Raw genomic sequence first — 22,713 nt, 5'->3', positions numbered from 1 at the left:
CAACACTATCCCACAGAATAAGGAACATGGGAGTGTGGAGAGACTGAATGTGGAGTAACTGAATTGCCTGACCTGTTCTTAATACACTGACTCTGAATATTACAACTATTAAACCACAGTAAACAACCTACATTGGCTCCCAGTCCGGGAACGCGATTTTAAAGTTCTCACCCTTGTTTTCAAATCCCTTCATGGCCTCACCCCTCCCTACGTCTGTAATCTTATCCCATGCCCACAACCCTCCAAGATCTGTGTGCTCCTCCAATTCTGATCTCGGGCATCTCTGGCTTCTTTAAACTGTGCCTTCAACTGCCTCAGCTCTGGAGTTCCCTCAATAAACCTCTCCACCTTTCCATTTTTCTCTCCTCCTTTAAGACGTTCCTTAAAACCTACATCCTTGACTAAGCGTTTGGTCACCTGCTCCACTACCCTCTGAACGTGACTCAGTGTCAACATTTTGTTCGCTAACACTCCTGTGAAGTGCTTTGGGGTGTTTTACTACGTTAAAGGTGCTATATAAATGCAAGTGCTCACATTGCAATGGTTATGGTACTGGACTAGTAGACCAGCGATTGGAAAGTCGCGAAACTCAATTTGTCAGATGGCACCAGGCAGGGGAACAGTTTCCCTATCCTGTCTGGTCTACACATAACCAAACCCCTGTCAGTACTCTGGAGTGACCTAGCAAACCATTCGGTTGTAAAAGCCAATTGCTGCTGCACTTTAAGGCGGCCCACCACCTTCTCAGTGCAACTAGGAATGGACAATAACTGTGGTCGGCATTCACATCCCAACCACAAATGGAGTGATCTCTCTTCTGTAGGATACACCTCATTTCCATTAATACACAAGTGCTGCAGGGGCTCACGATCAGAAACAATAGCTGTCACAGTCTGGAGAGAGATCATGGATTTTGTTTCCCTGAGAGAATTTATTAATGGCACGTTCTGGAATGCCAATAAAGACAAATACTTCACAGTGGCAGCACCACCGTCAGTTTGAGAGATATCAGCACCTCTGGTCTTCTGGTATCCACTGGTCCCAAATCCAAGTTTGTCCATGATCTGATCCCTCCAGGTGCACAGAATTGCTGAATCAGTTAGTTCAGGAGTAAGGGTGGCTATATTCAGCAGAAGTGCTGTATGTAAACAAACAGCAGCATTTAAACTGTTTTTATTTATTATTTCATGGGATATGAGTGTTGATGGCAATGCCAGCATTTGTTACCCATCCTTAATTGCCCTTGAGCTGAGTAGGCCAATACAGAGGGCAGTGGGTCTGGAGTCACACGTAGGCCAGACCAGGTAAGGACAGCAGATTTTCCTTCCCTAAAGGGCATTAGATAAACCAGATGGGTTTTCACAACAATGGATGATAGTTGCCAAGGTCACCATTACTGAAATTAGCTTTATTAATTAATTATTAAAACCAGATTTATGAATTGAATTTAAATTACACCAGGCCGTGGTGGGATTTGAACCCGTGTTCCAGAGCATTGCCTGGGCCTCTGAATTAAGAGTCCAGCGAAATTACCACTGTGTCACCATCTTGGAGTGCTTTGGGCACCTGGCTGCATCTCACCTGCTCCAGAGACCGGCATGGAGGAATACGGTCCAGTGCCTGGCTGTCCCGCCTGACTGATGTATACTGAGTGCATAGGAGATCCTTCCACTGAGCCCGCAGGGCTGAAAGTGCCAGGGAAGCTGGTTGGACCTGCAGGCTGATACATAACACCACTAGCAGGAGGCATGGACTGGAGCTAGGTAGAAGGAGAAATTGAGATTAAACAGCAGTGTCAAGATTAATCACTTAAATGACTGATGCTGTGATTTACCCTTGTAAGTACCACACAATGAATCAGCATATCAATCAGGTGGAGGTTTCAGACATGCCCTTTGACAGTCCATATCAAACAAATGTTCATTTTCACTGCATAGCCATACATAGTGTACCACCATTGTGGGAATCTACAGAATATAGTCCTCAGCATATCAAGGGAACGTATACTATTGAAGACAAATGGACAAAAGTACATTTTTTTCCTTCTGAAAATGAATTGAAGTAGTATAAAACTCACAAAGGTGTGATCTATACAGAGACGCACAAAGGAGTTACAAAATCAGATGTCAAACCACAACAGTAAACTTGGTGCAGTTTTAAGATGGCGCCTGAACCCAGAGGTGAAATTAAAATCCAATTCCCCTCACACGTGTTTACAGATATCGCGCCCTATCAAACAACAATTTCTTTGAACTTTGGAACTGGTTTGCCAATCATTATGTAGAGGATTGATCGCATAAGGTGCAGAGAAAGGCAAAGCAAAGCCTGGTGAGAACAGACTGCAAACAGCAGGGCACTGAGTTATTTGTGTCAGTGATAATCGCTTTCCTACACTCTCTCTTCAATCCCCCTTCTAAACACAAAACAAATCTTGTAGGTGGATTACAATTTAATCTTGTAAATTACAATAAATATACCTATGAATTGTATAAAAAAAACTGTCAAGAAGGGAAAATTGCACTACATCAAATCAACTGTGCAAAGCTGCAATACAATCACAGCATTCTGTCAAATTTATTAAGCTGCTTGAACTCTGCTCTCGCTCTCAGGGCATTCCCTCTATTCCAACTGGGTTACCCAGCCACACTATCCTCTCCCAGGTACCCACTCTAACCTGTGCATATGGCAATGGGAAGGCTGGCATCTGCGCTCGCATCTGGATGGTTTGCTTCTGCTGCTCCAGGCGCATTTGCCGCTCCTTCTCCTGCTCCTGCAGCCTCTGGATGGCCAGCTGTCGCTGCATCTCCAGATACTCCTAAGGCACAATAAAACAAACAGTTCAAAACTCACCGACTTCAAAATTGACAGGAGATTTAGAGAAGCACCTGGAATTACTGAGAAATACATACCACTAGCAAGGGGCAAGGACTGGAGCAGAATAATAGAGGATTCAGATTGAACAGGAGTGCCAGATTTAATTGAAGTCTGATGCATTGCTTATGCTGCACTTCGTACAATGTGATTAATAGCGTACAGTGGATCAAATGGGACACAAAACATTCAGTTGGCACATCAATTATGTAGAGACCAAGGGGCAGAAACTGAGGAAGTTAAGAAAGAGTTACTCACGAGAAGGCACTCATGGACACCCAATTTCATACAGGTCATGGAATTTAAATAGGAAATTCGCTGGGAGAAATAGAAAGAGCAAATCCTATCCCTACATAGGCTCTTTTGGATGAGATGTTAAACCAAGGCCCAGTCTGCCTTTTCCTGGGAATGATAAAGATACCCTGACATTATTGGAAAAGAAGCAGGGGAGCTCTCCCTGATATCCTGGCCAATACTTAGCCCCCAACCAACATCCCACAAAACACTTTGTCATTTATCTCGTTGCTGTTTATGGAGTTTTGCTGTGCAATTGGTGGCTGCGTTACAACAGTGATTACACCTCAAAAACGCCTAACTGGCTTGTAAAGCACTTTGGGGCGTCTTGCGTTGTTGAAGACATTAGGTTAGTGCAAGCTCTTTCTATTCCCACATTTAAAATCTTTTGAGGTCTCGGAACTTTATAAATCCACATGGGGTGCGGGCGAGGAAGGGGATGTTCAACGGACGTTAAACAAAACCCCGACTGTAGCGACAGTTCCTCCATTTCCCCACACACACACACCTGCTTCTTTTGTCTCATGATCTCCAGCTTCTGTGCTAACTGGATCTGTCGCTGGCGTTCAGCTTCCTCGGCTGCTCTCCGCAGCTTCTCGCAATGTTCCTCGCGCAGGGCGTTCAGTGCTCCCCGTGCATCCCGGATCTGCGCCAGTTTGTCCTGCAGACCTTCATAATACACTGAAATACCACAATCAAAAAATTACTTCCATATTAAAAAACTTGGATCGTTCGTTTCACCGACAGCCCATCATAGATTGTCTTGAGAAAAACAAAGCTTCAAACAAAGGATTTTATATGTCCCTGTGTAGCAAGGCATGTGAATTCAGTTTTTATTCCAAAAAGTATTGCCTTTGGGGTCCACAGAACACAGGAGGCCATTCAATCAATTGCGCCTGTGCTAGCTCTTTGAAAGAGTTATCCAATTTGCTCTATTCCATCGCTCTCTCCTCAACAGCCCTGCAAATTTTCACCTTTCAAGTCTTATCTGGTTCCCTTTTGAAAGTTACTATTAAGTTTGCTCCAACCACGCTTTCAGGCAGTGCATTCCAGGTCATGACAACTCGCTGTGTAAAACAGGCCAAATCTCCTCACTTCTCCCACAGTTCTTTTGTCAAATGTCTTAAATGGTTCAGGTGCTGCTGCAGAGTTAATAACTAATGAGCTCGAGATTCAGAATATAAAACTGGAACTTTTAAAACGACTGCCAATTCCTACCTTGCTATTCTTTTCAATTCCCACAATACGAAGCTGGCTGCCTGATATTGCCGCCAAAAGCTTCTCATTCAGTTCCAACACTCACTGGCAATGTGAATCGAGGGTGTATTCGAGTGTCTTTTTCTGCCTGCCCTTACTGTTAAGGAAGTTATTGGCAAGTGCAGTGGCCAACTGGGCTTCCACAACATACAATGTAAGCTGAAGCGCAGAAGAGTGCATGCTAACCATAAGCTGTTGAACAAAGTCGATTGGGGCAGCAGTTGGTAAAACACTAACAACTTAATTATGAGTGTGTTTTATAAGTGAAGAACTGGACTGAGGAAGCTATCGTAGGTATGAGGACTCAAGACAGGGAATAACCATTGAGAATTCCACATTCTTTGATAGCAGGAAAGTCATATCTACTTTTGGCCCCTTTCCTGCCACTACAGGATACCACAGCCAGGGTACAGGGTCAGATGGGCTGTTCCCAGACTTGTGCCAACACACACCGACAGACTACTGGATGATGGGTGGGCGGGAACCCCAGCTGATTCTTAAAGCATTGAGGCAGGCCATTCAACCCAACAGCTCTTATCGTTTATGCTTTACACGATGCCCCTCCCACCCTACCTGATCTCAGCCCATCAACAAACCCTTCTACTACTTTCCTTCTTTCCCCTAACTGTACTAGCTAGCTTCCCCTTGAATTGCATCCGTGCTAACTGCCTCAAGATATGGTAGTGAGCTCCATATTCCGACTACCTTCTGGATAAAGAAGTTTCTCCTAAATTGGATATATCAGTGACCATCTTCTAATTATGGCCACTTGCTCTGGAATTCCCACAAATGGGAACACAATTGCTAAAATTATGATGGAGCTCAACAGGATAGACTTAAAGACCTCTATCAGATCACCTCTCAGCCTCAGCTTTTCTAAAGATTTAGTTGTACCCTCAGTTCTGTTACCATCCTTGTAAATCATTTCTGTCCCTTTTCCAGTGCTTCTAACTTCCTTTTGTAATACGGAGACCAGAATATAGAGCTTTCCCCCAGCCCAAAGATACCGAGTTAACTGCAATGCCACCTCGGCTGAGGCCACAAAGCAGCAATCAAACCTGAGGGCCTTCATGGTCTGAATCCCTCAGCTCTGCTGTGACAATGAATTGCTAATCGAGGCCTCTGGGCAAGTTGTATTTTACTTCAGGGTGGATCCAATACCTTTTTGAAACAGGGATTCTCCTCTCCCTCTCCCCGCGACCCCCCCCCCCCCCCCACCCCCACCCGGCGCCTTTCCCCAGGGCCTGTTGTGTACTCACAGCGCTTCTCATCCAGCTGATTCAGGAGCTCCAGGAGCTGAGGGTGCATGTTGTTGATGGACTGGAACAAGGACAGCACCGCAGTGTCGTTGGTGATGCTGCGGCCGCGCATGTGGTTGCTTTTCATCCTGTTCACAAACGTCACCACTGAGTTCTGCAGCGCCTTCAGGAACTGGTCATGGTTCTCCTCAGACTCTCCGTTCTGATACTGCTGCTGAACCGCAAAGGGAAACAGATACCGAGTCTGAGGCCATTTATATGGGATGCGAAGCAGAGTTCATTTCATGTGCTTTTTTTTTGTTGGAAAAAGCAATTAAAAAGCCCAGAGCCCTTTTCCCCCACCATTTACCTCCACTAGTGTGACAGGAGCTGTGTGAATCTCAATGGGCTGTGAGACAGACTCCACCACAGAAACTGGGGCAGAAGGGGTGGGACTCTTTCTAACCTCCTCCTGCTTCTTCTCCCAGTAGTTGCGATTCAGGTATCGAGCCAGCTTTTTTTAAAAAAAAGGACACAAAGTCAGAGAAACAAGGTATTGTGTCTCGTTACTTCTCTACATTTGAAAATCACTGTAAATTCACTTTTGAGTTAACAACACGGATTGTTCTTCACCTCAGGATCAATCTCCTCAGCTGTCGGAGCAGATGAGTTCTGTAAGGGAAAAATACAAGATCATATTCTAGTTATTAGCATTGTACATTCAACATCGCCAACCCTTTTCTCTCAACGACACAGTGAAAGCACTTGCTCTCATAACCCAATTGGATTATAATTAAGTGGGGCAGTTTAAATGTTTGAGTTGTGAGAGTTGCCATGACCACTCAATGGGCAAATGTACCAGGTAACCCATGAGGTTCCAGGTCTCTGTGCTCTAGCTAACCTCTCTGGTGTTACAGTAAAGACATTACCAGCTGCCTTTCTGCTTCAGGGTCCAGTGTGGTGCTCCTCTCTCCTAGGCAACCTGTAACTCCAGTAAGAAGCTGACATTCATGGGCATCAAGCAAGGATACAAACGTCACTAAAATAGATCAACTGATCACGTACTTCAATGCTGTTTGTGGGAACTTGCTGTGTACAAAATGGCTGCCAAGTATGACAACAGTAACGATACCTCAAAAGTATATGATTGGCTGGAAAACACATTGACACATTCTGACATTGTGTAGGGCACTTCATAAAAGCCATTTTATTTCCCTCTATTCAGCAAGGATAACATCAGGTTCATTTTTATTCACCAACTAAGTGGTGAGCGGGGCATCATATACACACAGTAATGCCAACTCTCCCGCAAATCGATTAATAACATTCAAAAACTGGCAATGAACTCTTACCACAGGAGATGAATACAGGCTGCTGACTGGTGGGGCTGAAGAAGTGACTGGTGTTGGGTCAGTCTTTGGGTACATGGAATAAGTGTTCTTCTGTCTCTGTACAGGGAGAAGTCTCAGGTCAATTCTCAATAAAAGGAGTGAGTGTACATTAACTGCCTATCAATTCATGTAGCTCAGTGTACAGTCTGTCTGTTAACGACAATCAACTTCCATGCACATTAACTCTGCTTCTCGCCCACAGATGCTGCACGGTTTGCTGTATGATTTCCAGCAATTACTGTCTTTATTTCAGATTTCCAGCATCTGCAGCATTTTGCTTTTGTTAAACTGAATACTCAAGTATGCTTTATTTCTTTTTAAAATGTTGAGCTTTTGTGAAAGGTTAGTGATCCAGTCAAAAAAAAAAAGAGACTAAAGAAACTACATAGACCTTCTCTAAAACTGTTACATTCATTATTCTGTAGTACAGGCAGAGGATCTTAAGCACACTTTGCACAAGAAGTCATAGAACTGTGGCCAAGATCTTAGAACTGTACATCTTCCCTCGATAAGATTTCATTTGTGGCTTGATACCTAACGCAGTGCAAGCATTCCATGAGGATGCAACAACAGCCCCTGCACAGTGCTGGCTTTGTTCCTCATGTGGTTAAGGCTGTCCAGTGCTGTTACTCACTATTCTCTCCTTCTCCTCTGCCTCAGACTGTGATAAGGCTATAGCCAGCTGAAGCTCCTCTTCCTCCTGCAAGGCAGCTTCATCACGTTTGGGAGGCAGCTGTCACAATCAGAAAGCAGAAGACACAAAGGTTGACCGAGATATATTTTCTGAATTCTAACAACTTTAAAAAAAAATATTTGTTCTTGAAAAGTGAACATCACTGGTGAGGCCAGCACTTATTGCCCACCCCTAATTGTGCTTCTTGAACCGCTGTGAATCCATGTGGTGTAGGTACGCCCACAGCACCGTTATGGAATTCCAGGATTCTGACCCAGTGACAGCGGTGATGTAGCTCCAAGTCAGGATATGTTCCAAGTCAGGAGGGGAACTTGCAGGTGGTGATGTTCCCAAGTTAAAAGCAACATCTTGCTTCCACAGTTTTGAAAGCATCCCCCAAATGCATGAGTCCAATGTGTTTTTGGGCTACTTTAAGGCAAAGAAGATAAGTTGCACATACACAGGGTTTTCTATCGTCTCCAAATAATCTGGAAGGGTGATTTACTTAAAGGGGAGGGAAAGTCTTATTCATTGTGCTTCCCCAGTGTGTGCATCAAAAAAAAACATTCTTGTACCAAAGTTCCATTTGTTCCAGAGCCACTCCAGCCTCATCACTACCAGACAGGGGAGGAGGAGCCAGAGAGACAGTCTCCATTCATTTCAATAGGGATCTCAAGCTGGTACGGGCAGTTGATCCTAAGCCAGGAAAAAGCTGCAGCAGTTTGCAACGTACACAATGTACCTCTCTCTCTCCATGGGTACAGCGGTGCAAGTGTCCAGAACCAACAGCAGAGTTTTTAGAAAAGTTACTATCATTTGAGCACCTAATGCATCAGCTTTTAACACTGGTGGAAGGGGTGAGCTGAACTGCAATCAGGGTGAATTTTTATAACCCATTTCATTGCAGAAACAAAGCATGTAATTGCACAAGATGACAATGCAAAACATGTTGAACCCAACTAGGTGGCTGCTTACCTGTGACTGCTGGGATAGAGGGCTAGTCAGGTATTCAGGGGGGAGGTCAACCGGTGCTGAAGCTGCGGGCTTGACTTCAGGTTTCCTGGGAAAGGAAGAGAAAGGTCAGCTTGTGTCGTATCAGATAGGGGAACAAACACATTTCAATCTCTCAATGCAAGTGAAACATGACAATAAAGTCTGTGCTTTCTGGAATAACGTAAATGATTTGCATTCACGTACAGAAGCTTAGGAATGCAGACAACTACCTCAACTGGAGCCAGCTACTGTTTTGAAAGCCTAGGCAAACATAATAATATGACAACACAATGCCTCACTTCACTAAAACAATGAATTGTTGGGGAGTGTAGACCAAGAGGTGCCATTGAGTTAAGAACTTGTAAACATTTTATTTTTCAGTAGATCAGATATTTCAGCTCACGTATCTGACTTGTGCTAGTAGTTTTGGAATCGCTGCAATTAAATGTCAATGGTCAGAGGTCCAATGCTTCCTTCATGTGGCAATACCAACAGCTGGCAGGACTGGGTCACCTGCCGAAATCTGTGCCGGAGACGGTGCTCCAGCAGGCTGTGGCTGTGGTGCTCAGAGGAAAAGGAGAGACAGCTTCAATTGGACCCCATCACTTGAAGCAATTCGATGAGAAATCGAGCACTTTCCAAGCTCTGAGAATTCTTTCTGCTGCTGGTTTGATGAAACTGAAGTCCGGTACAGTCAGTTGCTGAATTTGTTTGCTAGGCTCTTCCATTACCTGGGTGGATTAAACAAGGTGACTGCCTCCATTGTCAAAGATAAGGTCTTTGTCTCGTTGGACAAGGGTTCCTGTCAAAGGTAGTCTGCGCATCGACTTTTAAACTCTGCCATAATGACCCCAAGGGTTGTTAGTGACTGAATGGGAATGGGAGGACCCTTCATTAACATTACAGCAATCAAGAGCATGTCTGTGCTTGTTCCCAGAGTACCTGCCTCACACACCATTACCCGTTCAAGGGGGAACCTTCTCCTGTGTTTAACACAGCCACAGTGTTTCATACATAGAACCCAGCACAGTGTGTGTACTGATGTACACTCAGGACATTCCCCATTACACTGTCCTGGTACAGGAACCTATTACACTATAGATTTGACAACCTGGTATCGTGTTTAATGGAGTAACAAAGTCTTGCACAATGGTTTGCTGGGTCTGGAGTCCCTGCCACAACATCTAACTTGCTAAGGTACTGTCAGGGCAAAGTGAGGGAGGGAGGAGAAAAGACAGTTGAGAGAGAACTGCTGATCATTTTGGAATGCTCTCATGTGGGTTTGGATCCTGAATAGGAACCTATCGAAATACTGGAAAAATTAATCAGAGAGTTTGGTGATAATGCACACATTCACAATGCGCGAGTTAGAGAAGCCTCACTGAAGGATGCTTGGTGCACACTTGGCACTTTTACACGGACACTTTATTGCTGGGAGATGCAGTCAACATTGCTTGATCTTTTTTTTTTTAAGGTTACTACTTACTTTAATCCAATTCAGATCAGTCTAATGGCAGTGATAATTTTATACACTGATCAATTTTCCAATTCCCTAACACCAAGGAGACAGAGACTGCCAATTAGCACAGTGCCCACTTTACAAGTCCTGGCTATGTGGGCATTATTTTTACAGGCTGAATGGTTCCAATCCAGGCAAGCATGTTTTACTGCTGTAACAATTCTACTCCATTAACTCATTACAAGCTCCTTACCCTACAATGAAAACATATGCCGACTGCCGACATTTAATAGGCAATGTTAAATAACAAACTTTCACCATTTCAAGTCTTAACAATCTTGATATTTAAATATATAATTTACACAACAATAGGTTAAATTAATTAATACAATGCTGAGGTTACAAGGCAATAATATATTGGTTTAATAGTAATCTACCAATTCAACGAGAATAAAGTTTGGCGTACATGTTACTGGTGTCAAGGTCTTCCTTTCTGTGAAAAAAAAATTATAGGTCACCATGGAGGCAAACACACACACCGAGGTATTCTTAACTTTAACAACCTGAACTGTCGCACTCAGCCTACACAATTACAGACTATGGACAGAGACTGGAGCTCCTCCGAGACATTTCTTTACACAATTTCACTGGGACATTTCCGATGTTGCTCTGTTCAAACAATGGGATTCTTTTACAAGTTGAATGAGTGAGTGGAATAACCCTCCAGCAAAGTGAAAAACAACCGACTGGGCTTATGAAATGGAGCCGAGAAGTCTGACGTTTTGCTGCTGTTCCAAACTATTCATGCACAAGCAAGGCAACAGCTATGGAAGTGGGCAATAAAACAATAGTTTTTATGCAGATAAGGTCAACTGACATGTGGACGTGTGAACTCTGAACACCTGTACATGATTCAAATGTACTTTATTCTTTTTTTTTAGACTGCATTCTACCCACAGCCATTTCCAAAGGTCCATCATCAAATATGCCAAGCCAGATAAAGAATGGCCATTTTTAAGACCATCAATATTTGATGAAATAGTGATGTAGAGCATGTGCTCTCTACTCACTAATCTCACTTCCCATTGTTAGTTTTTAAGTTACATTTTTACATCGACATTAGCCTTTGCAATGGCTGCAATGCTGCCGCTCAGTTTTGGTATGTCAACTGCTCCCGTTGCAGGCTCCAGGCACCATGTGGCTCTGTGGAGCATGTTTCTGAACATTTACTCCCACTGTCACCACCTTGCATAGATAAAAACACTGAATTTATCAATCAACTGTGAGCAAAACCATAGATAATTTACTAGTATATTACTAAAAAATGTAACATCATCACAGCACAGCGAGTAATGCTCAGTGTGTAATGCTCAGTGTAGTAGGCTGAGACTGCACATAGGCTCCTGCCCCTCTCTCTTCAGTTCCAACTCTGAATCACATTGAGCAGAGTGGGGGGGGCGGGGGGAGGTTATGGTGTCCCCAGCCAGGAGGAGGAGAAAAACAAAATAAGAGTCATGCCTGATGACCCTTTTCATTTCCTGTTGACTAACACACACTAGTGGGTAAAGTTTCCTGAAGTGATGATACAAATGAAGATGGTGACAGGATTGTCCAGATGAGCTATCCAATGACGCCACATGATGGGGAGGAGTGATTGCTTCTAAGCTGCTTCCAAGTCGTGAGTTTTATGTCAACCAGGAATAACTCCAAGGGTTTACGTACCTTCCTTTGTAACATTCAGAATAGCAAGGCTGAACCTCAACTCTTATTTGACAGGTTCCAGTCTGTATGCAGCATCTTGAGAGTTGACTTTACTCAGGAGCTCTCCCCTCCCTCCCCCAAAAGAAGTGCCTTACCTTAACTCAGCATCATCCAGATACTAGACAATTGTAGAGAGGGGTGAAACAGGAGGCCCTCGAGTGCACAGTGAATCCTTTAATGAAATCTAACTGGCCGTCCCTGCACATAATCTGTAGGACTTCAGACCTGGTTAAAGACCAAAGTTACTAACTTGTTCAGCTGCTCAAAGCATGGCTCACAAACTCGGACTTCTTTCTCAATCCCAAATTTGGGGATCGTGGAGGACTTGGAGGAACACTTCCCGCAGAAGATCTGGCCACATGCTCTACAGTGATGCTGTCAAACAGAGTCAAAAATAGAACAGTATTGAATTAATAAAATCCAGCATTGCTCAATTTGACAAATGTTTGTGCGCTTAAAAACCAGACAATCCAGTTATTTATCTTGCTGTTCACAACTGGCTGCCATGTTACCCTACCTTACAACAGTGACTATGCTCCAGAGGTATTTTTATAGGTTATGAAGCAATAATTAAATATGTTGTAGAAATCAGGTTCTTTTGATCGAATACATCCCCAACAGTAGCCTTGTTTAAAGGCTGCCAAAACATCTTAACCATTCATTCGATGAGATTCGCATGTTATGACTGATCGTGGAACAATAATAAAAATATCCCGATCCACAGGAAAGGCTGAGGATGAACTTACTTTCCTTGTTACCACACCAAACTGCACTCTGCACCGGTGACATTCTTCAGCATCTACCCAATCAGGAGCCTGCAGATAGAGACAAAAAACCCTTAGCATACTATGGACTTGAGGGAGGGTTTTCTCACCATGCACAAGCTGGCTGTCACCTTCCCTATATTATAACAGTGATAATACTTCAAAAGTGCTTCATTAGCAGTTGCCAAAGGTGCTATGGAAATCCAACCCTGCTTTCTTCTAAACAGCGGTGACCACTCCTCACCACCTCTCACCACCACAGGAACTAGGTGCAGGCATTGTTAGTACAATATTCAATGGAAAATAAATCCTGCACACATCATAGGTTTAAAAAAAAACGCTCTTCTGATATTTTTGCCCAATTTTCCCCACAGTGAATATGGACTCAAGGAAGAGTGTTTGTTGTGGTGAATTCACCAACATTAACATTTGCTTACAAAGTGCCCAGCATTTATAACATAGGAAGCACCATCCACCTTGCCTTCATTTGACTTGTTAAAGAATTTATATCAACTCCAAATAAAGGAAAGACTGGTATTGACGCCTCTTACCCTTTCAGAAACAAACATGGCATCGCTCTCCTTAAACTCTGGAAAGGTGTTCCCTGCAATGGTGATAAGATATTAGAATTAAAACAGAACATTAAAATACATGCACTGCATGTCTTAATCATTATACACAGGGATTGCACTCTCCACACCCACTGTTCAGTGTCATCTGCAGCATATCAATCTGCATGCAGCACAGACCCACACCTCAGCAAATACCCCAGAACAGGGAATGGAGAGAAGTTGAAAATTGATGCCCCAGAGTCCTCCAAAGGAGATGAAGTTCATTTTTGGTTTAAAAAGAAGTTATGTTGATTAATGCTGTTGGAAAGTTACTGATCACAAAATTCTGGATAAAAACCTGGTCTAAAAAGTAAGCATCACAAAGTCAATCCAAATCAAGGCGGCCATTCAGCTATCTCTGCTCACCCAAAAAGTCAATCCCAAACCTCAGCATAACATCTAACTATTCCTTAAATAATTCTAGGCATTTTGCCCAGGCTATTCCAAGTGATGATCGATTTTTCAAATTTGCTTGCCCTTTTTTGAACCTGTCTCCTTTTATTTCATTTAATTTAAAATACTGTTCCAGATTTACTGTAGCACATACCATGAAGAAACTCCCTTTCAGTCAGGACCTTCCAAGGCCAAAGGCCCAGAGAGTTTCTTCAATCCTTTATCATAACTCAATCCTACAACACTGGTGATGAGGCGTCACTTCTCTACACTCGGTCACCACCTGCCAAGGCTGAAGAGCCCATGTTTTTCTAGCCTTTTCTAATAACTCAGTTGCTGGTTTCTCTTCCATAAAAAAACATTGAAATGTCTTACGAACGACAGAGACTATAAATTTTAAGGCAGCTATCCTGGAGATTTTGCTCAGTTATCTTTGGGGCAGGGGTGCAACAGGGTATCAACTTGGTTCAGTGAGTTAGAAGATGACATGTTCAAGCCCTAATCTGGGGCTTGAATGGATGATCTAGGCTGACATTTCAGTGTAGTGCTGAGGGAATGCTGATTGTTGGAGTTGCTCAACTGAGGCTCCACTGCCTGATCCAGGGTTCAGGCGGGTGTTAGCGGTTCGGGGCACTCCTGACATCCTGGCAACATTCCACCCTCACACAAAGTCATTAAAAAAACAACTGGTCATTTACCTCACTGTAGTCTGTGGGCCTTTGCAGTACCCAAAATGGTTGCCACTATCTCACAGAACTGCACCAGAGATCTCATTCTGTGTGAGGAGCTTTGGAACATTTGAAAGACACAAGAGAATTCTGAAAAGATGCAAATCTTTTTTGGCTTTAGAGAGAGTCAGAAACAGTGCAAACTGCAGGGGATGAGTGGTATTTTCTTGTTACAAACTTTCTCATGCAGCTTAAACTTTATAAGGAAGGCACTGATTAGCCAACTGAAAGCAAAAGCCGTAGAATCACTTCAGTGTAATGCACTAAACTAAAAGGAGAAGCATGCATTTCTGAGTTAAATAAACCAAACAATCATTTTCCTAAAGAGACACAACCATATTTACTGAGGTCTTTAAGTCGAGGAATTATGTGTTTTAAAACAGCAGGTTAAAGGAAGCCTGAGGGACAATATTTTGTATAGCACATCCTCTCGAAAAATCAGGAGGCTCTGCTCTAGTGAAAGAACGGGACTCACCACCTGCTGGCAACCCGCTCTCTATCTTTTCTCTGGACTTATCAAATGGGAAACTAAGAAGATTAAGCAGTGCTGCCTACACGGCACCAGAAAGTAAAAGAGAAAGACGCATTCTCAAAACTTGGCACCCAAACTAACCATCCTGCTCTACAAAATTAGGACAATTAAAAGGCCTGAAACCCCTTGGAATCTGAGTTTCCCTCAGGTACATCACTTTGTAAAGCGTGGCATTGGGCTACCAAGCTATCCATTTGTCTTTTGGACCTGGCATCCAATTTGACTCAGGCCAAGTTCCCCCTCTCCATCAGGCCCATGGCTACAACAGTAACCCTGACACTGGGAGGCAATGCATTATACTCCCCAGGACAAAGACCCCTTATGTCGACAAGCACAATTTAAAAAAAAACTTTTACCGCTGGCAGGACAGCAGGTCAACTAGATCAGGGGCCAGAAGTCACTGGGAATCAATTAAACACGTTTTATTTTTAGAAGCAAATACTAAAATAAAGCCAAACTAGTTACCAATCACACTTTACTTTGCTACAAGGGGCACATGCCCTGAGAATATTATAGGGCAGCTCGAACTCGAAGTGAAAGAGGTAGTTCTAGCCTGATCAGGAGTCATGTGCACAAAGATGATAAAGCAGGTTTACACAGTGAGCACAAAGGCCTATTAAAAAAAGAAAATCATGCTCAAAACTGTCCAGAAATCCAAGAAATCACAGTAGAGCTCAAAGTTTGGGCAACAGCACCAGAAACTAGAGTAATCAGTCAGCAGCAGATCAGGAACCAAGTGCACAGTCTCTGTATAGTTGATGTTATAAATAAGGTATTAATTTTTCCACATGGTGTTCATTAAATATGAGTAAAGAATACATGTATCCAGCAGTCTTACCCTAACAGCAGAGCAAATAAATAGTTGGGGATCTACTGCTGAAACCCTCTAGTGACCTCTAGACTCGACTATTCCAATGCACCCCTGGCTGCTCTCCCACATTCTACCCCCTGTAAACTTCTGGTCATCCAAAACTCTGCAACTCACAGCAAACTATCACACCTGTGCCGATTGACCTACGTTGGCTCCCAGTCGAGCAAAGTCTGATTTTAAAATCCTCATCCGAGTTTCAAAACCCCTCCATGGTCTCGCTCCTCCCTATCTCTGTAATCTCTTCCAGCCCCCAACCCTCCAAAGTACCTGCGTTCCATTAATTCCGGCCTCTTGACCATCCCTGATATTAATTACTCTACACTTGGTGGCTGTGCCTTCAACTGCCCGGGCCCCCAGTTTTGGAATACCCTCCCTAAACCTCTGTGCCTCACTTTGCTCCTTTAAGACACTCCTTAAAGCCTAGGAGTGCTCAGGGTTCAATCCCTGGCCTTGCTGATTGATCTGATCTCAACCAGAACGGTAGTCGGGAGTCTGGGGGCCCCAGCATGGGCAGAGGTGGAAGTCAAGTCAAGGCTCTTGTCCCTAATCACAAATCTCTACACATTCTCACAACCTTGTGTGAAATGTACTGTCCTGTATCTACAGCATCAATTAAAAAAGATAGATGCCACTTGGGAGGGTATTAAGGGATGATGGTGAAAGAGCAGGCAATTTGAATTAAAAAGGCAAAACCTACTGCAGCTAACAAAATGCTAGTGGGTCGAATAGCCTACCCCTGTTCCCATCCACTGAAACTGCATGGTTGTGGGAGCTGGGGTGCGGGGGGGGGTGTGTGTGTGTGTGTGTGTGTGTGTGTGTCAGGCCAGGCCAGCATTGGACTTGGACTATGATGTTTCCCGCAGCTAAATAGCTACTGACCACTCACATAAGACTGGTCACTCGAAGGAGTAACCAGGAAACTGCACTCCAGCCTGATCCAGCACCTTCCGGTATAGAAGGAAAAGGGGAGAGTGGTGGGCAGGGCAGGAAAGTTAATGACACTCTTTTAGAAGTCGGTAAATTCACAGCTGCCGCGATCCGCTGTGGAGATTTTCTCACCTTCGACCTTCATGATCTGGTAGGTGTCCTGTACCACTTTGTACTTGGGTTCATTACGGAATGCCTGAGCCCAAGCCTGGATCAGCTGTAAGATCTTGGTCCGAACGTTAGACTCTGTCTGTTTCTGTGAAGCACAGAACAGAAGCTTACTGAAACAGTAACAAAAGCAGCAGGGTAGGGAACCGTGGTCCCCCATGCGCACCTCCCAGAAACCAAAGGTATCAGAGAGGCACCAGGTAGACAATAAACTCGGTAACATCTACAGTGAGACAACATTAATATAAAGTCCCCTATCACTGAATTCTGTTCTAACAGAGCCAGAGAAAAGGGCTGACAATTGAGATTTAGAATCTGCTGGGAAGGAATCTCATAGCAATTTAAACTGAACGCTCACTGTGCCATTTTGTTTCATCACAACCCTGTACCCGAGGTCAACTCTAACCATCTGGGCCCCACCTCGCAAATGGAATTCCAGATGGGCTGATAAATGAGCAAGATATTCAACTTCAGTCATGTAAAAGCAATTTAAATAGGAGAAAGGGTGGGGGAAGAGAAAGGAAAAGGAGGAAAATGGGGGAGGGGGGGCAGGGGGGATGTTGGGAACTTAGTATTTTCTTTTAAATTTAATAAAATTACTTCAACAATAAGAAGCTATTTCAGCAAAGCAGCTCAGCTATGTGTAAAAATTCAGGTGTTTGAAGGAATCTGGAGTTCTTTGTTTTAAAATCTAAGACTGAACAACAATATAATATAAACCATCCAAAAGAGGATGGGAGTGGGGAAGAGAGGAGGAGTGCAAACACTTAGACAACTTCAAAGACAGAATGTTGATTTGGTCAGACAGGTCAGCCCACTCATGAATTGTGTGCTGTGTCACTGCTTAGAACTACTTGGCTTCACCTAGCAGGAGGAAGTAAACCTGCGTACAAAGCTATTCATGACAGAGGCTGATAATAATAAGTGCTATAAAAATCACCAACCCCAAAAGGTTGGAACTTCGGGCCGTTTAATGATCCTGCAATGTTTGCTCACCTTAATCACATCAGCAGTTTGAGCAGTGTCAGCAATTTCAGCCTCAGTCAGATGATCTCCATGCAACTTTATAATCACAAGATGCATTGTATCATCAGGAAGTAGATGCTGTCTAAACACTAATGTGAGACAGGAGCCTCCCTGTCAAATATCTGGGATTGTATCCAGGTTAAAAAAGTTTCAGAGGAAGTTGAAAATTGGAGTCTCATGCTTAAAAGAAGATCACTGTAATGTGGAAGCCGAGGTGAGTGGATTCCTACAGTACATGGGTATTTCCAACAAACCATTTCTATGCTTAACCAAACCAGAGTCAGACTCCATTAAAAGATGGGGGGAGTGGGCGGAGAAAAAGAGAGAGAGAGAGAAAGAGAGAGAAAGAGAGAAAGCGAGAGAAAGCGAGAGAAAGAGAAAGAAAGAGAAAGAAAGAGAAAGAAAGAGAAAGAAAGAGAGAGAGAGAAAGAGAGAGAGAGAAAGAAAGAGAGAGAAAGAAAGAGAGAGAGAGAGAAAGAAAGAGAGAGAGAGAGAAAGAAAGAGAGAGAGAGAAAAAGAAAAAGAGAGAGAGAATGAATGAGTGTTGTTTGGATGACACCATCTCAAAGAGACGGGTACAGGAGCAAAACACTGCAGATGCTGGAAATGTGATATAAAAACAGAAAACGCTTGAAATACTCAGCAGGTCAAGCAGCATCTATGGAGAAGGGAGCAGAATTAATGTTTCAGGTCGATGACCCTTGATCAGCGCATTATATTGATTGTTACCCATGGGGATATGGTAGTCAAAGGATATGGGGTGGGGGCAGGGAGGCGATGATTTATCAGCTCGCCAAGTTTAAACTTGAAAACAATTTGTGAATTTGAGAAAGGTAAAGAAATGGAAAGGTGAAGCAGTGGAGCAAAGTGGAAAAAAGAATAATTATACTGCAAGAAATCAATACAAAATGAATAAGCTGCCAAAATGGCTTCAGACCCACTGTTTCTATATTATTTAGTTATGGACAAGTTGTTTAAAATGAGATATTACATTTGTATTATTTACTTTTGAGAGTGACATTACAGTTCCTTATAGCTTCATTTAGTATTTCCATTGCTCAGCATTATTCCCCCATCTTTCCTGAACGCTTTGGATACTTACTGTCCAATTCCCCAAGTTCAGGCCAACCTCTGTACCTCTTAACAAGAGCCAGTTACCTCTCAGAGAATAATCACACCGAGTGGCTTCTGTCAGGAGTAGCAATTTGCTGACTGGACTTACAGAGGGTGAGGAATAGGAACTCTGGGAGAAGGGGAATGGAATGTAAAAGTCGGGAAGTTTTGCTACAGTTGTACAGAACATTGATGAGGCCACATCTGGAGTTCTGTTTAGGTCTCTTTATTTAAGAAAGGATATAATTATATTAAAAGCGGTACAGAGAAGGTTCGCTCAATTGATCCCTAGGATTGGAGGGGGTGGGGGGTGTTATCTTAGGAGGAAAGGTTGGACAATTTGGACCTGTGTCCATTGGAGTTTAGAAGGAGAGGTGATCTTATTGAAACATATAAGGTCCTGAGGGGTCTTGACAGGGTGGATGCTGAAAGGATGTTTCCCCTTGCGGGAGACACTAGAACCAGGGGACCGAGTTTTAAAATAAGGTGTCTTTCATTTAACATGGAGGTGAGGAGAATTTTTTTTTAATCTCAGGGGATTGTTAGTCTGTGGAATTCTCTTCCCCGGGGAGCAGTTGAGGCAGGGTCATTGAATATTCTTAAGGGAGAGATAGATAGATTCTTGACTGACAAGGGAATCAAAGGGTATAGGGGGTAGGCAGGATAGTAGAGGCTATAATCAGATCAGCCATGATCTTATCAAATGGTGGAGCAGGTTCGAGGGGCCAAATGGCCTACTCCTGCTTCTAATTTGTATGTTTGTTCACATCTCAATCTATGGATATGGAGTTCAGTTGTTGCCATTCTGGCTGAGTCAGCAGAGTCTAGGAATTGCACCTGCTCAGTCCACCGCTATAATAAACAGAGCACTTTATCAACTGAGACATTGGCTGGGGGGGGGGGGAGGGAGCCCTGAACTCTAACACACACCAAAAAAGTCTGTTTCAAAACTGGTGCAAATAGTTGCACAAGTTACCTTAAATAGTTCTTTGAGCTCCTCCATTGTTTGTTTATTAGCAACTTCATCGTGAACAGTTTGGCCACAGTTCTTCACCACAGATTCCAAAACCTGAAGAAGAATCAAGCAACAAATATGAAAATACGGAGTTCCGGCAAAACAGACTGGCCATTTGAGCCTGGTAAAGCTCCAAGACCACCCTGCAAAATAATCCATTACAACTAGTAAATTATATTGCCATAGATTGTCCATAGACAGCCGCTAGAGGGCAAGTACCAGCCAAAGACAACTAATGGCTCAGCATGCCAGACCCACATGGGGCTCACAGCATATAAACCTTGTGAGTAAGCTCAGTGTTGTAATGGGGAAAGCTCACCTCCAGAGTGTAAAGAACCACATGGGGATTTTTATCATTCAGCTTCTTCTTGATGGCGCCAACTGCATATTTAGCCCTGTACAAAAAAACAACCTTCAGTTAAAACAAGATCACGACCTGAAACACCCCTTTGATGATTTATAAAAGTCACAATGGTCTCAGATGACTGCCAGGGGAAGGGTGAAGATTTGCCTTGTGAAAGGTCCCTCGTCTACTCTGGAGTTGACCCCCAGGAGAGGGCAGGTGATCTACCTCCAGCTCAAAATAACCTCTCTGTGATACAGGCTACTGAGAGGCACTAGAAAACAGCACGAGTGCTGACTTGGGCTGTTTGTTTTTATTTTTTGCTTCTCATCCTGAGGGGCAATGTATTGTCTCAGTCTCTAACCAACAACAGAGCTGGGATCAGCTCCTCAATACTTGGGAGAAATGGGACAAGGCATCAATGGATTGTCTAGAGATTCCCCCGCCCCGCACCCCCATCCCCGCCCAATTCACCCTTTACCTTCCCTCCTCAGGAAGTGATAGTAGGGTGAGAACAAGCATCAACAACACCCCTCATATCAATCATCACTGCGCACCCTCAGTAAACAGAATGCAAACATTTACTGTAAGACAACATAAAATGCAATTCATTCAAACATAGAATTGAATCTCAAAAACCAGACCTTCACACACTTCTGGAGAACCCTGACTCATGTATTCCCTGATTTCCTGGACTCAACCAGCAGGGACCATGCTTTGGTTGTCTAAGCCCTAAGTTCAGGGATTCCCTCCCTAAATCACATCTCCCTTTCTCCTTGAAGGTGATCCCCATAACCCACCTCACCTTTCCCAATCTGGCTCTGTGTCAAATTACACCTGATAATACCTGTGGGTAGCACCTTGGGGCATCTATGTTAAAGGCACTATCTAAATGCAAGTCACTGTCTTGGATTCGCTCTCGAATCTCTTGCCACTTTACAGAATCATTCTGGCAGAGAAAAAAAAATCAGACACCATGGATCGTTTGCTGCTCCACTCTCCTCCCTCTAGGTTGTTCACAGATATCTCCCCTCCATCAAACAATGACATGGTTTTAGCATGGGGAGGTGTGGTCATGACTAATGTGTGCAGTCCACATGACTGACACTTTTACATTCCAGGTACAATATTTTCTTACAATGATACAGCATTGTCTTGCGGCTTTACATTGATCCTGGATTTTAAAATGACAGGTGGGGGAGAAACAGAGAGAGAGGTTCTTTTTTATATATAGGAAATTTCACTTTAACCCGACCCATTTAAAAAGTTTCACTTCACATGCCCGAGATTTGGAATTATTTTAAATCCTGGCTGAAGTGTTTATAAACTAGGCTCTTCAGCTGAGACCAAACACCTTGGAATAGCCCTTGCAGAGGGGCTTAATGAAACAAAGAATGAAACAGTTATACTAGAGCATACAGGCTCAGGGTTTCATAGCAACAGGGGGAGGCCACTCAGCCCAGCAACTCTACTTCATTTTGTTAGTCATGGCTGTTCTACTATTTTAATCTCGATATCTCACCGTTCTGCACATACCTTAAAACTCTTACTTCTCAAGTGAACATCTACTCCCTTTTTAAATGCCTCAACTGATTGAGCACTGCTGTGAGGTTATAGATACTCATTTTCACAGTTCACTAGGCATACAGATTCATTTTTAAAAGGCTTAAGTTGATTACGTCAAATTATTCTGGATTTCCCACTATAAACACCTTGTTTTTACTTTACCCGATCACTCTTTGTAGCGAAATGACTTCACCTCACATCTGTGCTAAACTCCTTTCTAAGATGGGACAGCCAAAATTGAAAGTGTGGTCAGGCCAGCACACTGTTCAACTTCAGCAGCACTTCCTCACTTTTATATATTTTAAAATCAGCAATAGCGCTGAAGACATGGGCTCAGAGCTAGCCATGCCCCAAACCAAGCTGTTCGAGTGCAGCTACAACACTGGTATCTATCTGGCAATGTGGAAAATTGCTCAGGTATGTCCTGTCCATAAAACCACCAGGACAAACTCAATCCATCCCATCAGTCCATTCTCAAACATCAGCAAAGTGATTGAAGGTGTCGTCAACAGTACCATCAACAGGCAATATCCTGCACACCAATTCTCAGCTCAGATTCCACCAGAGTCACTCAGCTCCTGACCTTGGTCCAAACATGGTCAAAAGAGCAGAATCCAAGAGGTGAGGCAATATTGACAGCATGGCAGCACTTGACTGATTGCGGCATCAAGGAGCCCTAGCAAAACTGGAGTCAATGGGAATCAGGGGGAAAACTCTCT

At 43.5% G+C, this 22,713-nt stretch overlaps 1 protein-coding gene across 4 annotated transcripts in view; it reads right to left on the bottom strand.

The window, feature by feature from the left end:
- The window catches only part of hgs (hepatocyte growth factor-regulated tyrosine kinase substrate), a 35,259-nt gene that overhangs the window by 6,971 nt on the left and 5,575 nt on the right, over nt 1-22,713 (bottom strand). For 3 of the 4 annotated variants that reach the window (XM_078571213.1, XM_078571215.1, XM_078571216.1), the window contains 16 exons: nt 20,405-20,480; nt 20,047-20,139; nt 16,896-17,019; nt 13,253-13,305; nt 12,684-12,752; nt 12,188-12,312; nt 10,643-10,669; nt 8,700-8,784; nt 7,686-7,784; nt 7,013-7,108; nt 6,294-6,332; nt 6,031-6,174; nt 5,682-5,895; nt 3,674-3,846; nt 2,675-2,815; nt 1,582-1,759 (listed from right to left, as the gene is read on the bottom strand). In XM_078571213.1, the coding sequence (XP_078427339.1) occupies nt 1,582-1,759; nt 2,675-2,815; nt 3,674-3,846; nt 5,682-5,895; nt 6,031-6,174; nt 6,294-6,332; nt 7,013-7,108; nt 7,686-7,784; nt 8,700-8,784; nt 10,643-10,669; nt 12,188-12,312; nt 12,684-12,752; nt 13,253-13,305; nt 16,896-17,019; nt 20,047-20,139; nt 20,405-20,480 (1,736 nt within the window). The remainder of the gene's footprint in view (nt 1-1,581; nt 1,760-2,674; nt 2,816-3,673; nt 3,847-5,681; nt 5,896-6,030; nt 6,175-6,293; nt 6,333-7,012; nt 7,109-7,685; nt 7,785-8,699; nt 8,785-10,642; nt 10,670-12,187; nt 12,313-12,683; nt 12,753-13,252; nt 13,306-16,895; nt 17,020-20,046; nt 20,140-20,404; nt 20,481-22,713) is intronic. The other variant, XM_078571214.1, reaches the window with a different exon arrangement.

Source organism: Cetorhinus maximus, chromosome 24 (assembly GCF_964194155.1).
Source record: "Cetorhinus maximus chromosome 24, sCetMax3.hap1.1, whole genome shotgun sequence".
NCBI lineage: Eukaryota > Metazoa > Chordata > Chondrichthyes > Lamniformes > Cetorhinidae > Cetorhinus > Cetorhinus maximus.
This window is presented reverse-complemented; position numbering and strand designations above follow the sequence as displayed.